The 16764-nt window shown below is 41.8% G+C and overlaps 1 protein-coding gene across 1 annotated transcript in view; it reads right to left on the reverse strand.

The window, feature by feature from the left end:
• EFCAB5 (EF-hand calcium binding domain 5) overlaps positions 1-16764 on the reverse strand; it is a 130413-nt gene that overhangs the window by 21509 nt on the left and 92140 nt on the right. The window contains exons 16-17 of the mRNA XM_066364377.1: positions 15781-15937; positions 2036-2325 (exon numbers count right to left, since the gene is read on the reverse strand). Coding sequence (XP_066220474.1) covers positions 2036-2325; positions 15781-15937 — 447 coding nt within the window. The remainder of the gene's footprint in view (positions 1-2035; positions 2326-15780; positions 15938-16764) is intronic.

The following is a 16764-nucleotide window of genomic DNA, read 5'->3' on the forward strand; positions in this document are numbered from 1 at the left end:
TAGAGTGTCAACCTGGCATGTGGATGTCTCAGGTTCAATTCCCAGTCAGGGCACATAGGAGAAGTGACCATCTGCTTCTCCACCCCTACCCTTCCTCCTTCTCTCTGTCTCTGTCTCTCTCTCTCTTCTCCTCCCACAGTCATGGCTCGATTGATTTGAGCAAGTTGGCCCTGGGCACTAAGAATGGCTCCATGGAGCCTCCACCTCAGGTGCTAAAAATAGCTCGGTTGCAAGCATAGCCCCAGATGGGTAGAGCATTGGCCCCAGACGGGGGTTGCTGGGTGGATCTTGGTCAGGGCGCATGCAAGAGTCTGTCTCTCTATCTTCCCTCCCTTTGATCTACAGTCATATTGTCTGGGCTTCATCTAGAAGTATTTATTTGAGAGAGCTGGGGCAAAAAGATGGCTTCATTTCACTCATTTCTTAACCATCTACCATCTACTATGATGTGAACATGGAAAAAATGCTCTCAAGGAATTCTTAACGTAGATTGGCTATGACATTTATGTCATTTTAGGAAAGTATTTCTTGGGGCCCCAGATTGCAGACTTTATGCAATTACAATTTCTAATTGAAATGACTGAAAATTCTCTGTACCTAAAATATTATTATGTTACTTATAACATTATGTATTAACACATATATTGAACATGTTTATAAACTGGGGGACATTAGAGACACTTTCCTTGATATTTGTCTCCTCTTTCTACATATTTGGGTTTGCTTTTCATGCCTTTTTCTTCTGCCTTTATTCCTCCTTTTCTACATAAAAGATCTAGATAGTAACTAATAAAAATGTAGTGAGCTTTATCTGAGGGTACTGCAGATCTCTGAAGCAAGTTGGAGTAATACCTCTATTTCTTAATTGGTCTCCTGTTCCTAGTCACATCATTTCAACCTGCATTAAAAACTTCAGCCATTTAGGAGATGATTCCAATAATTAAGTGTTGCTGTTTAGCTGAGCCGAATGACACAGATGCCTGGGTCAATACACTCCATGATATGTGTAGATGATAGCTATGCTATTTTCATCTGGGAGGAGCAGCAAGCCAGGAGTCTCTGAGGGGGTGGCAAAGCTGTGGACAGTGGCCCGTCAGGCCATCTGTTTTTAAGTGACAGGATTCTGTAATAGTCTCAGCTTGTTTCTAGGCAGCGCTATGAAAAATTGTGTGATGTTGGGTTCCACTTTATAATAACTTTATGATTTAAACTTTTTTTCTTTAGAGAGAGAGATGGAGAGACAGGAGACAGACAGGAATAGACAGACAGGAATAGAGAGATGAGAAGCATCAATTCATAGTTGTGGCACCTTAGTGCATTGCTTTCTCATATGTGCCTTGATTGGGGGAGTCCAACTGAGCCAGTGACCCTTTGCTCAAGCCAGTGACCTTAGGCTCAAGCCAGCAACCTTGGGCTTCAAGCTAGCAACCTTGGGCTTCGAGCCAGCAACCTTTGGGCTCAAGCCAGAGACTATGAACCATGTCTATGATCCTATGCTCAAGCTGGTGACCCCACACTCAAGCTGGTGAGTCCACACTCAATCTAGATGTACCCACGCTCAAGCTGGCAACCTCAGGGTTTCAAACCTGGGTCCTCCGTGTCCCAGTCCAATGCTCAATCCACTGTGCCACCGCCTGTCAGGCTAAACAGTTCCTTTTTGAACTGACTCCCAAAACATCGTGCAAGGGAAATGTAACTTGATCTGCCTGCACATCTCCCTACTGGTATTTTTTTTTAAATCAGTATATTTTCTGTTCTAGGTTTATCTGAGTCTCAGCACAAATGAAATTAGAAATCCCAAAATGTAATTCAGTCTTTTATACCTTTCCTCTATGCTTCCACTTTGCCAACCTGCAATCATTCCAGTTGCATCTTCCTAGGCTTTGGGTCATTGTGATATATTAAAAAGACTAAAACATCTATAGCAATACCCAGTAAATTTTAAGAGACTTTAGTGTGCTCCTCCTTTGCAACCATTGAACATAGCCTACTGTGAGGAAATTTTTCATCGTATGTATTATTTTAGAAAATATACCTGTGTGAGGGCCTTAAAGGTCTCAGTGTACACTGGCTTCAGGGATACCCCGCTTGTCTTTGCAGCACGTTGAATTTGGTGCAGCCACTTCCGTCTGGCACTATTCCTCAGGCACTCGATATGGGTCCTTTCTAAAGTAGTCATCAGAAACTCCACCAGGCTGTCCAGTACCTGATCCTCATGGCCCCTGAGTTCAGATACAACCAATTCTATGTATTTCTGAAATTGTTTTGAAGACAACTTCACTTCATGATCAGGCTGTGGCTTTGGAAATTGGATGTGTAGTTTAGCTAAAAGACATAAACACAAAACCAAGTACTAACCTAAAGCTCATTTATCTGTGGGGGAAATTTTTGTTCTCTTACAGTGAACTGAAGTCTCTGACAACTGCCCTCCATGGAAAACCAAGGACTGTATATCAAAGGCATCTAAGCCCATTCGAACATCTCACAGTGACTTCTATGCTAAGCTCAAGATGACTCCTATGTCATCTCTACTTTTTTTTTGCTTTGTTTAGTTCTTTTTTTTAAATTCTACCACTTAAGCAGGTAAAATTCCAGGGTCAAGTTTGATTCCTCCCTACCTTTTACCTTCCATTTCCAACAGACCACTTAAGTCTGTCCTGTTAGTCTTTGACAACGTACCTTGTGAACATTGCTCTCCATTCCTACTTCCATAATCTCAAACCACTATTAATCACTTTATAATTGGATTACCAATGGTCAGGCTTAATACATATTTATAAAATTAAATTAAAACACATGTGTATTATGCAATTCCCTGGCTCAAAGTTTTTTTTTTGATCCAGTTTATTTTCCAATATTATATGCCCATAGTGCCATATAGAAACTGTGTTTCAGTATCCCATTTTACTCAGGATCCCTGACCATACCTTGCACACTTCTGCACCTACATCTCTCTCTCATTTTTTTATAGTACAATCATGTCCTATCACCAAATCTAAACATTGCCAATAGCTTGTATCTTCCTCTATGCCCCTGCTGTTATTCCACTCCATGTCTCCCCACACCCCACACCAATAACCTGAAATTTTGCTTTTGCTTTATCTTTTTCTTCCTTTTATTTTCCTAATAGCATTATTCTGGGTGTATGTGTGTGTGTGTGTGTGTGTGTGTGTGTGTGTGTGTACATGCATGTATGTGTGTGTACTTCTAAACAATATATGGTTTAGTTTTGTCTACTTGTATACCTTAGAAAAAGGACATCATACTATATGTAGTTTTTGGGGACTTGCTATTTTCTTCCGTATTATGCTACCAAATATATTTGTGTAGTTCCTATGGCTGTCACTTATTTATTTTTAGCACTATATAATATTGCCATTCGGTAAGTATCCTGCCATCAATTTACTTATTCTCCTATCAGTGGGAGAACAGATTGTTTCCAATATTTTTCTCTTATGAACAGTGCTATGAGCATTTTTGTACATCTCTTGGAGCACATGTATAAGTGTATTTGATATTTATTATAAATTAATAAGTCATAGCATACATACCTTTCTTTTTTTTTTTAACTTTAAAAAAATTTTTTTATTCATTTTTAGAGAGGAGAGAGACAGAGGAGAGAGAGACAGAGAGAGAGAAGGGGGGAGGAGCTGGAAGCATCAACTCCCATATGTGCCTTGACCAGGCAAGCCCAGGGTTTCAAACCGGCGACCTCAGCATTTCCAGGTCGACGCTTTATCCACTGTGCCACCACAGGGCAGGCCTGTACCTTTCTTTCTTTCTTTCTTTCTTTTTTTTTTTTGTATTTTTCTGAAGCTGGAAACGGGAAGAGACAGTCAGACAGATTCCTGCATGCGCCGGACCGGGATCCACCTGGCACGCCCACCAGGGGTGACGCTCTGCCCCTCCAGGGCGTCGCTCTGCCACGACCAGAGCCACTCTAGCGCCTGGGGCAGAGGCCAAGGAGCCATCCCCAGCGCCCGGGCCATCTTTGCTCCAATGGAGCCTTGGCTGCAGGAGGGGAAGAGAGAGACAGAGAGGAAGGGGGGGAGTGGAGAAGCAAATGGGCGCTTCTCCTATGTGCCCTGGCCGGGAATCGAACCCGGGTCCCCCGCACGCCAGGCCGACACTCTACCTCTGAGCCAACCGGCCAGGGCCACCTTTCTTTCTATCTTTCTTTCTTTCTTTCTTTCTTTCTTTCTTTCTTTCTTTCTTTCTTTCTTTCTTTCTTTCTTTCTTTCTTTCTTTCTTTCTTTCTTTCTTTCTTTCTTTCTTTCTTTCTTTCTTTCTTTCTTTCTTTCTTTCTTTCTTTCTTTCTTTCTTTCTTTCTTTTCTTTCTCTTTCTTTCTTTTCTTTCTCTTTCTTTCTTTCTTTCTTTCTTTCTTTCTTTCTTTCTTTCTTTCTTTCTTTCTTTCTTTCTTTCTTTCTTTCTTTTTTTTCTGAAGCTGGAAACGGGGAGAGACAGTCAGACAGACTCCCGCATGCGCCCGACCGGGATCCACCCGGCACGCCCACCAGGGGCAACGCTCTGCCCACCAGGGGGCGATGCTCTGCCCCTCCGGGGCGTCGCTCTGCCACGACCAGAGCCACTCTAGTGCCTGGGGCAGAGGCCAAGGAGCCATCCCCAGCGCCCGGGCCATCTTTGCTCCAATGGAGCCTCGCTGCGGGAGGGGAAGAGAGAGACAGAGAGGAAGGAGGGGGGGGGTGGAGAAGCAAATGGGCGCTTCTCCTATGTGCCCTGGCCGGGAATCGAACCTGGGTCCCCCGCACGCCAGGCCGAGGCTCTACCGCTGAGCCAACCCTGGGCCCCACCTTTCTTTCTTAAAGTTCAAAATCTGTCCTCCCTCAGGAGTGCTTTCACTTGAAAGATAATAGCATTCATTGTATATAAATTATTTGACAATTAAAAAATATTGCCTCGCCTGACCAGGTGGTGGTACAGTGGATAGAGCATCAACCTGGGACACTGAGGACCCAGTTTTGAAACCCTGAGGTTGCCAGCTTGATTATGGGATTATAGACTTAACCCCATGGTCTCTGGCTTGAGCCCAAGGTCACTGGCTTGAGCAAGGGGTCACTAGCTTAGCTGGAGCTTCCCAGTTAAGGCATGTAAGAGAAAGCAATCAACAAACAACTAAGGAGCCTCAACTATGAGTTGATGCTTCTCATCTCTTTCCCTTCCTGTCTGTCTCTCTTGCTTAAAAAAAATTGCCTCTTTTAGTCATCTTATTATGTGAAAGCATCTCATTTTTGGAGTTGGACTTTTGTTGATTTTTGCTCTTTAGCATCCACTCATCTTTCTCCTGGTAATTGTATCCTAAATTTTGTTTTGGGGAAACGACTCCAATCCCACCTCAGGTCATATGTTTGAGTGAGGTTTCACCTGTGGGTCTGTGGGTCTGGAGGTGGAGCCTGCACCTCAGATCTAAGCCAGTCAGGCCATTCTAGTCCTCTAGTCAGAGTAGTGGGGTTAGTCCAGGCTAATACGAGACTCTTTACTTGAATTATTAGGAAAAAGACATTTTCCTTCTTAGTCTTACTGGACTTGAATAAACCTGTGAGGATGTGAGATTGAGCCTGATCACCAAAAGGTGTGTGGAAATGGAATTAACACACAGAAGAGAACAGGGCCAGACTGAATGAAAGAGAAAGAGAAAGAAGCAGATACTTGTCCTAATGTCATTATTTGAATTCCCAAATCTATTTGTGCTCTGAACTAGCACTGGACTTTTCTATCACATGAAGCAATAAAGCCCTTTTTTGCTTAACCACTTGGTGCTGGTTTCTTTCTTTTTTTTTTAATTACTTGGACTCAAAGGGTTCTAACTCATATAGTCTCCAATTAGATTAAAAGTAACTTATGGGTTCTTCTGCTTTCAGTTTTTCTTCTTCTTCTCCTTTCATTCCTTTCTTCTTGAACAATTTGGTCCTAAAGCCATTAGATGGGGCAGAGTAAGGTAAGTGTCTGTTCCTGGTCAAGGGAAGCCATGGTGGTTCAGAGTAGAGTATCAGAATCCAAGTGGGCTAGGAGGGTGTGTGTGCAGGAAGTGGCTGGGCATGAGGCCCAACAGGGTGAGGACATTATCCATTCACCAGAGCAACCTTAAGCCCAATGAGCAAAGAGGGTGGCCCCATGGAAAGGCTGTTTAGTTTAGGGTGTCAGAACCCAAGCAGGATAAAAGGGGTGTCCACATGGGGTGGATGTCCAACATAGGGTATTTAAGCCTAAGCAGGATGAGAAGGGAATCCAAATAGAGGAACAGCCTGGCTTGGAAAATCAGAACCTAAACAGGGTGAGGAGTGTGTCTATGTGGAAAGGCAGCCTAGCAGGGGGAATCAGAGCCCAAGCAAAATGAGGACTTCCAGGTACAGAGTGCGCTCAGCATGAGGAAAGTCACAAGCCCAGGTAAACTGAGGAGGGCATCTGCGTGAAAAGCCTTGTCATGGAACGCCAGAGCTTAAGGAGTTGTGTGAAGGGCGTCCACATGGCAGGGTGGTCTGGTGGTGTTGGATCTCAGAACCTGAGGAGAGTGAGGAGGAAACTGTGTGGGAAGGACCAATTGATACAGGGTATTGGAATTTAAGTGTAGTGATGATATCAATGTGGGGGGAGAGGACAGTGTGATAGAAGATTAGTTCTACACAGAGAGACTGATCAGATAAATAGTTATTTGCTTCTTTTTTTATATATATAATTTTTTTTCTTTTTTCTTTTTGTATTTCCCTAAAGTTGGAAATGGGGATGCAGTCAGACAGACTCCCACATGCGCCCGACCGGGATCCACCCGGCATGCCCACCAGGGGGCGATGCTCTGCCCATCTTGGGGCCTCACTCTGCCACAATCAGAGCCATTCTAGCACCTGAGGCAGAGGCCACAGAGCCATCCTCAGCACCTGGGCAAACACTGCTCCAATGGAGCCTTGGCTGCGGGAAGGGAAGAGAGACAGAGAGGAAGGAGAAGGGGAGGGGTGGAGAAGCAGATGGGCGCTTCTCCTGTGTGCCCTGGCCGGGAATCGAACCTGGGACTCCCGCACGCTAGGCCGATGCTCTACCACTGAGCCAACCGGCCAGGGCCCAGTTATTTGCTTCTTGATGGCAGCGATACATTCTGAGAAATGTGTTGTTAGGCAATTTTGTTGTTGTGAGAACATTATAGAAGTGTACTTATACAAACCTAGATGGTATAGCCTGCTACATACCTAGGTTATATGGTACTGCCTATTATTGCTTCTTACACAGCATGTGACAACCTGAGATTAAGTCAAGCACAAGAGAAACTAATGCAATCAAGAGACACAGTAAACATGAGATGTGTGAAACTGAAACTATAACAGGCATTGTGTTTTAGAGCAAACATCTTTTATAAGTAGAAAGAGTACACTCTAAATTAACAATAAAAAGTATAGTAAATACATAAACCAGGAATTTTATTTATTATCATTATCAATATATAATATACTATATATAATTGTATGTGCTACACTTTTTGTTTGTTTGTTTGTATTTTTCTGAAGTTAGAAACAGGGAGGCAGTCAGACAGACTCCCACATGCGCCCGACTGGGATCCACCCGGCACGCCCACTAGGGGGTGATGCTCTGCCCATCTGGAGCGTTGCTCTGTTGCAACCAGAGCGATTCTAGCGCCTGAGGCAGAGGCCATAGAGCCATCCTCAGCGACCGGGCCAACTTTGCTCCAATTGAGCCTTGGCTGCGGGAGGGGAAGAGAGAGACAGAGAGGAAGGAGAGGGGGAAGGGTGAAGAAGCAGATGGGCGCTTCTCCTGTGTGCCCTGGCCGGGAATCGAACCCGGGATTCCTGCACGCCAGGCCAACGCTCTACCACTTAGCCAACCCGCCAGGGCCTATATGTGCTACACTTTTATATAAAGGACAGTGCAGTAAGTTTGTTTACACCAGATCACCACAAACATGCAAATAATGTGCTGTGCTACAATGTGACAACAGCTCTGATGTCACTAGAAGATAGAAAATTTTCAGCTCCATTATAACCTCATGGGAACATTGTCATATATGCAGCCTGTCATTGACTGAAATGTCATTATGTGGTGTATAATTATAAATATATTTAAGATAATATGAGCAAGATCAAAAGGAGCTACAAAACAGGAGAAAAACAGAATGAGCCCTGTGGTATTAAATTGGACTTGGAGGTATGGGTGTGAACTTACGTTTTTAATATTAATAGATACTTACAGAAATATGTAGAGATGTAAATGTTTGTGCATACACACCACATACACAAACACACATATCCCTATAAGAAGCTTGGATTAAGGACCTAGAAGCAATAAGCATGTGGAGAACCCTGATCTTAGCTTCTAAATACCACTTTCCACGAAAAGAAACCAGGGAGAAGTGATTTCTGGGAGCACGGAAAGTATAAGATGAACCTAGAAAATTTCATTGTGTCAGAAAGCATGGAGATTCTCATAGAACGGCAAGTATATCTTAAAAGGACACAAGAAACTGGCAGTTTCTTATAAAACTAAAGATATACCTACGCTAGGGGCCCAGAAATTCTACTCCTAGGTATTTTATTGAAAAGAAATAAAAACAAATATTCACAAAATAAGATGATTCATACATGACTATGCCTAGTGTCTTTATTCATAATAACCAAGAACTAGAAACAGGTGTCTATCAATTGGAGAATGGATTAACAAACTATAATATATTTATACAATCGAATACTACTCAGCAATAAAAAGAAACAAACTGTTGGTAATGCAGCAAGCAAGGATCTCCAAAAAAAAATGCTGAGTGAAAAAAGCCTTACTCAAAAGAATATATATAAATTATCTCATTTATATGAAGTTCTAGACGAGCTAAAACTAATCTGGTTGTGGAAAACAACCAGAAGAGTGATTGCCTTGGGGACTGGGTGGTTAAGATTGAATGAAAAAGAGGCACAAGGGAACTTTTTGCTCTGCGTCTTGATAGGGGTATGGGATGCACAGGTTACACGTTTGCCAATACTCAGTGAATGTACACTTAAAATTTTGTGTATCTCATGTGTAAATTTTACTTCAAAAGAAAAAAAAACTGTTAGTATATATTGTACTCTAATTAATGATATGCATGCTGAAGTACTTAGGGAGGAGTGTACTGATGTCTGTAATTTAATGTGAAATGCATACAGAAAAAAGAGAAATATAAGGAAAGACAGAGGGCTGGAGAGATAAATAGACAATAAAAAGTAAAGCTCCAGTGGCGCAATCGGTTAGCGCGCGGTACTTATACGATAGACAATAAAAAAGTGTAGTAAAATGTTAATGATAGAAATCTAGGTGGTGGGCATATAAATATTCACTGTAAAATTCTTTCAGTTTTGCTGTATGTCTTAAATGTTTCATAATAAAATATTAAGACGGGAGGGGAGGACACAGGGACAGATGGAAAAATAAATAATTATAGCGTTGTGTTACAACCCACTGAATAAAATAGTATACCATGAATACATACTGTTATAAATGAATAAACAAAAGGTTTGACTCGAAAGGGAATGTTTATATGGTTTCAAAGTACCCATGAAGTAGTTATTAATTACAAAGGGAAAGAAGTGTAACTTTAAAACAGAGGAGCCTAACAGATATCATTATCATGAGATTTCTGATAACATTCAATGAGAAGAACACAGCATCACTTATATATTCTTGTCAAAAATGAACAACCTTCATTTAATCATGAGGAAATATTACACAAAACTAAAAGGACAAATTACAAACAACCTGCCTATACTCTTCAAAAATGTCAAGGTATTGCCTGACCAAGTGGTGGCGTAGTGGATAGAGCGTCGGACTGGGATGCGGAGGTCCCAGGTTCGAGACCCCAAGGTTGCCAGCTTGAGTGCAGGCTCATCTGGGTTGAGCAAAAAGCTCACCAGCTTGGACCCAAGGTCACTGGCTCGAGCAAGGGGTTACTCGGTCTGCTGAAGGCCCGTGGTCAAGGCACATATGAGAAGGCAATCGATGAACAACTAAGGTCTCGCAAGGAGAAACTGATGATTGATGCTTCTCATCTCTCTCCGTTCCTGTGTGTCTATCCCTCTCTCTGACTCTCTCTCTCTCTCTGTTAAAAAAAAAAAAAAAAGTCAAGGTATGGAAATCAAGGAAAGACTGAGGAGTTTCTTAGTTTCCTTGTTCAAGAATAAAGAAACAGCAGTAATTTTACACAGACTACTTGTCCAATTTCCAGTTTCTTTAAGAAACACTCTGAATATTTTAGTGAAACTTTCTAAACAATTAAGAGAATATAATGACAGAATGATTCACCAAAATATTGTAATTTTAAGAGAGTTAAATGTCCTATTTAAGTAGAAGCATATATTAAAGCAAATAGAAAAACTAAAGGACATATCCAATAAATATTAAAAGTTACTCCATGGGAAATAATGGAACAAGAGCAATTTATTTCCTTAAATTCTACAGTGTAGACAGGTCACATGTTCCACAGGTTTTTTGGGTTTTTTTTTTTTTTTTTTTTTTTTTTTGGTATTTTTCTGAAGCTGGAAACGGGGAGAGATAGTCAGACAGACCCCGCATGCGCCCGACCGGGATCCACCCGATACGCCCACCAGGGGGCGATGCTCTGCCCCTCCAGGGCGTCGCTCTGCCGCGACCAGAACCACTCTAGCGCCTGGGGCAGAGGCCAAGGAGCCATCCCCAGTGCCCGGGCCATCTTTGCTCCAATGGAGCCTCGGCTGCGGCTGCAGGAGAGGAAGAGAGAGACAGAGAGGAAGGAGAGGGGGAGGGGTGGAGAAGCAGATGGGCGCTTCTCCTGTGTGCCCTGGCCGGGAATCAAACCCGGGACTTCTGCACGCCAGGCCGACGCTCTACCACTGAGCCAACCGGCCAGGGCTCCACAGCTTTTTATATGGGATATATCTCTGCTCAAAAGATTAGGCTATATTAGACAGGAAGATAAAAGGGAAATTACAGGCTAAAAGTCTCAAGTTGCTCCTTCCATATAGAAAACTTCCATTTCAAGAATGCCAGCGACCTGTGGTGGCGCGGTGGATAAAGCGTCGACCTGGAAATGCTGAGGTCGCAGGTTCGAAACCCTGGGCTTGCCTGGTCAAGGCATATATGGGAGTTGATGCTTCCAGCTCCTCCCCCCTGTCTCTCTCTGTCTCTCTGTCTCTCCTCTCTAAAAATGAATAAATAAAAAATAAAAAAATAAAAAAAAAAAAAGAATGCCAGCAAAAACATTTCTAGAAATTTTTAATTCTGTGACTTTATCCTACTTAAACCCCAAGTTTATATCCTGGACACAAAAAAATGGATAAGAAGTATCAGGCAAAACAACAACATACAAACAAATGAGCTATTTAAAGATTTGCCAATCTGTTATTAGCTAATGTTTGAATTTAAAATTTTCTTCCTTTTTAAAGAAACAAAATCTGCCTTTCTTCTTCCATTAGGCTTCAGTTCAGCAATGCTCCGCAGGCCAGGTGGCTGCCAGTATGTGTTCGGAGAGTCATTTTGTTTGAGCCTACCCTTAGAGAGAGGGATTTGTTCTTCCTGCTTGCAGACATGTTCTTCTGGCAACAGATTCTGCCTCCTCGTTATTTTCTTCATTCTTATTTGCTGGGCTTAACCCATTACATTTTATGTTTTCTACCTCTCTCTACTGCTGTACTTTAATCATTTGTATTAGAACATCCTTATAACATCATCCTCAGGTTTCTTAAATTCTAGAATTCATCATGTCTAATCCCTTCATTTTACAAAGGAGGACCTACCTGGATCTACAGAAGTTCAGTAATTTGCCCTTGCTCATGTGACCATTTAGTGAAAGATCCAGTATTAAAACCCAGCTCTCCTATTATGTAATGCTCTTTCCTCTGAAAAACATGGTTTTAATTTTTTAGAACTAATTGTGTGTTGTGAAATTTGCCCATATTATAAAGCCACCTCATTATGCCTTTTGAAACTTCATTAAGTAAATTTTTTTTGGATGCAGTCTAAGAAAGTAGAGTAGTATAATGTAAAGTTTGCAAAAGACAGTTAATAAAAAACACATGGTGCCTGACCAGGTGGTGGCGCAGTGGATAGAGCATCAGACTGAGATACAGAGGACCCAGGTTCAAGACCTCGAGGTCACCAGCTTGAGCGCGGGCTCATCTGGTTTGAGCAAAAGCTCACCAGCTTGGACCCAAGGTTGCTGGCTCGAGCAAGGGGTTACTCGGTCTGCTGTAGCCCCACGGTCAAGGCACATATGAGAAAGCAATCAATGAATAACTAAAGTGCCACAATGAAAAACTGATGATTGATGCTTCTCATCTCTCTGCATTCCTGTCTGTCTGTCCCTATCTATCCCTCTCTCTGACTCTCACTCTATCTCTGTAAAAAAACAAACAACAAAACAAAACACATGACAATTGATAAACTTAAGGCTGAAGAACTTAACTAACCCTGATAATTATTTCTATTGCTCATGATATACTTTTTTTTTTTAATATTCATTGATGTTATCTTTTTTTTTTTTTTCTGTATTTTTCTGAAGCCGGAAACGGGGAGAGACAGTCAGACAGACTCCCACATGCGCCTGACCGGGATCCACTCAGCACGCCCACCAGGGGGCAACGCTCTGCCCACCAGGGGGCGATACTCTGCCCCTCTGGGGCGTCGCTCTGTTGCGACCAGAGCCACTCTAGCCCCTGGGGAAGAGGCCGAGGAGCCATCCCCAGCGCCCAGGCCATCTTTGCTCCAGTGGAGCCTCGGTTGCGGGAGGGGAAGAGAGAGACAGAGAGGAAGGAGAGGGGGAGAGGTGGAGAAGCAGATGGGCGCTTCTCCTGTGTGCCCTGGCCGGGAATCGAACCTGGGACTTCTGCACACCAGGCCGACGCTCTACCACTGAGCCAACCGGCCAGGGCCAAAATATTCATTGATTTTAGAGAGAGGAGAGAGAGAGAACGAGGCGACAGGAAGTGAGAAGCATCAACTTGTAGCAGCTGCCTCTTGTATATGCCTTGACCGGGCAAGCCCAGGACTTCCAACCAGCAACCTCAGCATTCCAAGTCAGTGCTTTATCCACTGTGCCACCACAGGTCAGGCGAATTATATACTTTAAGAACTGGAAATCTGGTATGCCAAAGTCACCAGACAAAACCTTAAACCCAGTGAAGAGTACAACGGCTTGTATTGGGATCTAATCAAATGAGGGAGGGAATTTATTATATTGGAATAAGAGTTTCATTAGCTTTTTATTGAAAAGTATTGATCAGAAGAGAAAAATATAATATAGAAGAAGAAAAAGCCATTTAGGAGAATTAGTTGAATTAGTAAATTCAGAAGAAACTTGCAAGCTAGCCAGACTTGAGAAGTAAAACAGATCTTGTAGAAGCAAAGAGATACAACAAGAAGAGAATGTTTAGATTCTGTGGAATGGTTTGGATTCTTTTAAACCAAGATTGAGGGTAGCCAGGTACATAGAAGGAATCTAACCATGTAGAGTGGAGATTTTGGACAAAGCACTCTACAACGTATTCTATTCCTGATTGCTCTGATATTTTTTACATTCCCACCAGCAATGCACAAGGGTTCCAATTTCTACACATCTCTCTCTCTCTCTCTCTCTCTTTCTCTCTTTTTTGAGAGAGAAAATGGCAGTAAGGGAGAGAGATGAGAAGCATCAACTTGTAGTTGCGTCACTTTAGTTCATTGATTGCTTTTCATACATGCCTTGACTGTGGAGGAGCTCAAGCTGAGCCCCTGACCCCTTGCTCAACCCAGCAACCTTGTGAATCAAGTCAGCGACATTTGGACTCAAGCCAGTGACCATGGGATCATGTTGATCCCACACTCAAGCCAATGACCCTACACTCAAGCTGGTGAGCCTGCACACAAGCAGGATGAGCCCGCTCTCAAGCCAGCAACCTCAGGGTTTTGAACCTGGGACTTTAGTGTCCCAGATCAATACTCTATCCATTGCACCACTGGTCAGGCCAGTTTCTCCACACATTTGCCAACACCTGTTATTTTCCATTAAAATTTTTTTGATTAAATTATTTTTATTTTAAATGCCATATTACATAAGCAACAAAAACAAAAATAAATAGGTGGACAACATCAAACTAAAAAGTTTTCCCACAGCAAAAGAAATAATCAACAAGATTAAAAGGCAACATATAGAATGGGAGAAAATATTTTCAAATCACATATCTAATAAGAGGTTAATATCTAGAATATATAGGGAATGCATACAACTTAATAGCAAAAAAAAACACTGATTAAAAAATGGGCAGAAGAGCTAACTAGACATTTTTCCAAAAAAATACATGAAAATGACCAAAAGGTGAAAAGAAAAAGATGCTCAACCTCACTACTTGTCAGGGAAGTGCAATTCAAAACCATAGTGAGATATTATATCACACCTGTTCAAATAGCCATCATAAAAAAGACAAGAGATAACAAGCATTGGGAGGATGTGGAGAAGAGAGGAACCCTTTCGTACTTTTGAAGGGAGCATAAACTAATATAGTCATTATGGGAAACAGTATGGAAGTTCCTTAAAATAATTAAAAATAGAGCCTGACCAGGCTGTGGCACAGTGGATAGAGCATCGGACTGGGACACGGAGGACCCAGGTTCAAAACCCTGAGGTCGCCTGACCTGTGGTGGCGCGGTGGATAAAGCGTCGACCTGGAAATGCTGAGGTCGCCGGTTCGAAACCCTGGGCTTGCCTGGTCAAGGCACATATGGGAGTTGATGCTTCCAGCTCCTCCCCCCTTCTCTCTCTCTGTCTCTCTCTCTCCCTCTCTCTCTCCTCTCTAAAAATGAATAAATAAAATTAAAAAAAACAAACCCTGAGGTCGTCAGTTTGAGTGCAGGCTTATCTGGTTTGAGCAAGGCTCACCAGCTTGAACCCAAGGTCGCTGGCTTGAGCAAGGGATCACTTGGTCTGCTGTAGCCCCCTGGTCAAGGCACATATGAGAAAGCAATCACTGAGAAACTAAGGTGCCGCAACAAAGAATTGATGCTTCTCATCTCTCTCCCTTCCAGTCTGTCTGTTCCTTTCTCTGTCTCTCTCTGTCTCTGTCACACACACAAAAAAAATTAAAAACAGAAGTACCATATGATTCAGCAATTCCACTTCCAGGTAAATATCCCAAGGAAACAAAATCACTATCTCAAGAAAATATCTGCACCCCTATGTTCACTGCATAATCGTTCACAATAATCAAGACATGGAAACAACTTAAGTGTCCATCAACAAATGAAGGGATAAAGAAAATGTGGTATATACAATGGAATATTACTCAGCCATGAAAAAGAAGGAAATTCCACTATTTGCAATAACATGGATGGATCTTAAAGACATTATGCTAAGTAAAATAAGTCAGACAGAGAAAGACAAACACTGTATTCCACTTATATGTGGAATTTGAAGAAGCCAAATGCATAAAAACAGTGTATAATGGTGGTTGTCAGGAGCTGGGGAAATGGAGAAATATCAGTCAAAGGGTACAAACTTAAATTATAAGATGAATAATTTCTGAGGCTCAAATGTACAGTATAGAGACTATAGTTACTGTATAAGGATACTGTACACATATATAAGTATCAAATCAACCTATTATACATTTAAATTTATATGTCAGTTATATCTCAATAAAACCGAACTATTCACAGCCATACTAGCAGTTGTGAGGGTGGCAGCTCATGGTTTTACAACAACCAGTATTTAATGGGATATATGTCCACAGTACTGGGAAACTTGAAGCCAAGTTGTTAGCAGGATTTAAGTCTTATATTTTTACCTGTCTTCATAGATTCTTTTTCCATTCCATCCTTGTATGTATACAAGAGTTCATCAACTTCCTTCAGATCCAGGAAGCCTGAGCTATCGTAGTCCCACATCTGAAAGAGGGCTTCTAGGAGAAGTCCTCGTCGGACCCGGGAAGTATTTCGTCTAGCCTAGGTTGCAAATAGGATAACAAAGCACAGAAGACATGTTGCTTATTGTACTAGCTGGCATCTATGTTTATTCCCCCCAAAAGTGCAGTACTTATTATAGAAACAGCTTTGCTTGGGGACTAAATATGATATTGATGGGGAAATGAAACATTTTATTTTAATCTCTAAATACTGTTTCTCTGTTTCATCTCTAGTCCAAAAGAACATGCATTCTCTGCATTGGATTAAAACATTAATTTAGGAAGAGGACTACACTCTTCAGGAATCTCTAGTTCATTCCTTTCTATTCCCTTGTTAGTGGTTCAGAGATGTGATAAACACAGGGGGTGCTCTGCCTGGCTTCTTGGTGGGATATGTTTTGTAGTGAAGGGGAATGAATGGCAGTATTCAAACAATAAAAAACATCTGTGTTCAAAAATTATTTTTTACATTTAACGTTGACCTAACTTGAAATTAATTACTTTTTTCACTTTTTACTAGAATAATTACACCAATTGGACAGTAATTGAATTAATACCTAGAAAGATTTAATTGCTAAAGGGAAGTGAATATATACCATTTGGTTAAATAGGGGGAACTGCAATTGAGGAAACAAAAGGGATATCAACTCTGGAATTAAGTTGAGAAAACTCATAAAGCTGATGAGATGACTGAATATGCCTGGTGAATCTAGTTTACATATTTTATAGAAGAGCACATAAATTGTTTATATCAGCTAATGTTTGTGCATCACCTAAATAAGTAGTAAGTTCTTATGAAGTGTACTACCTGGGTGCAGTGCACATGAATAAAAATATATATTCAAACAATGATAAACTAGATATGTG

This window comes from Saccopteryx leptura, chromosome 2, assembly GCF_036850995.1.
Source record: "Saccopteryx leptura isolate mSacLep1 chromosome 2, mSacLep1_pri_phased_curated, whole genome shotgun sequence".
NCBI classification, from domain to species: Eukaryota; Metazoa; Chordata; class Mammalia; order Chiroptera; family Emballonuridae; genus Saccopteryx; species Saccopteryx leptura.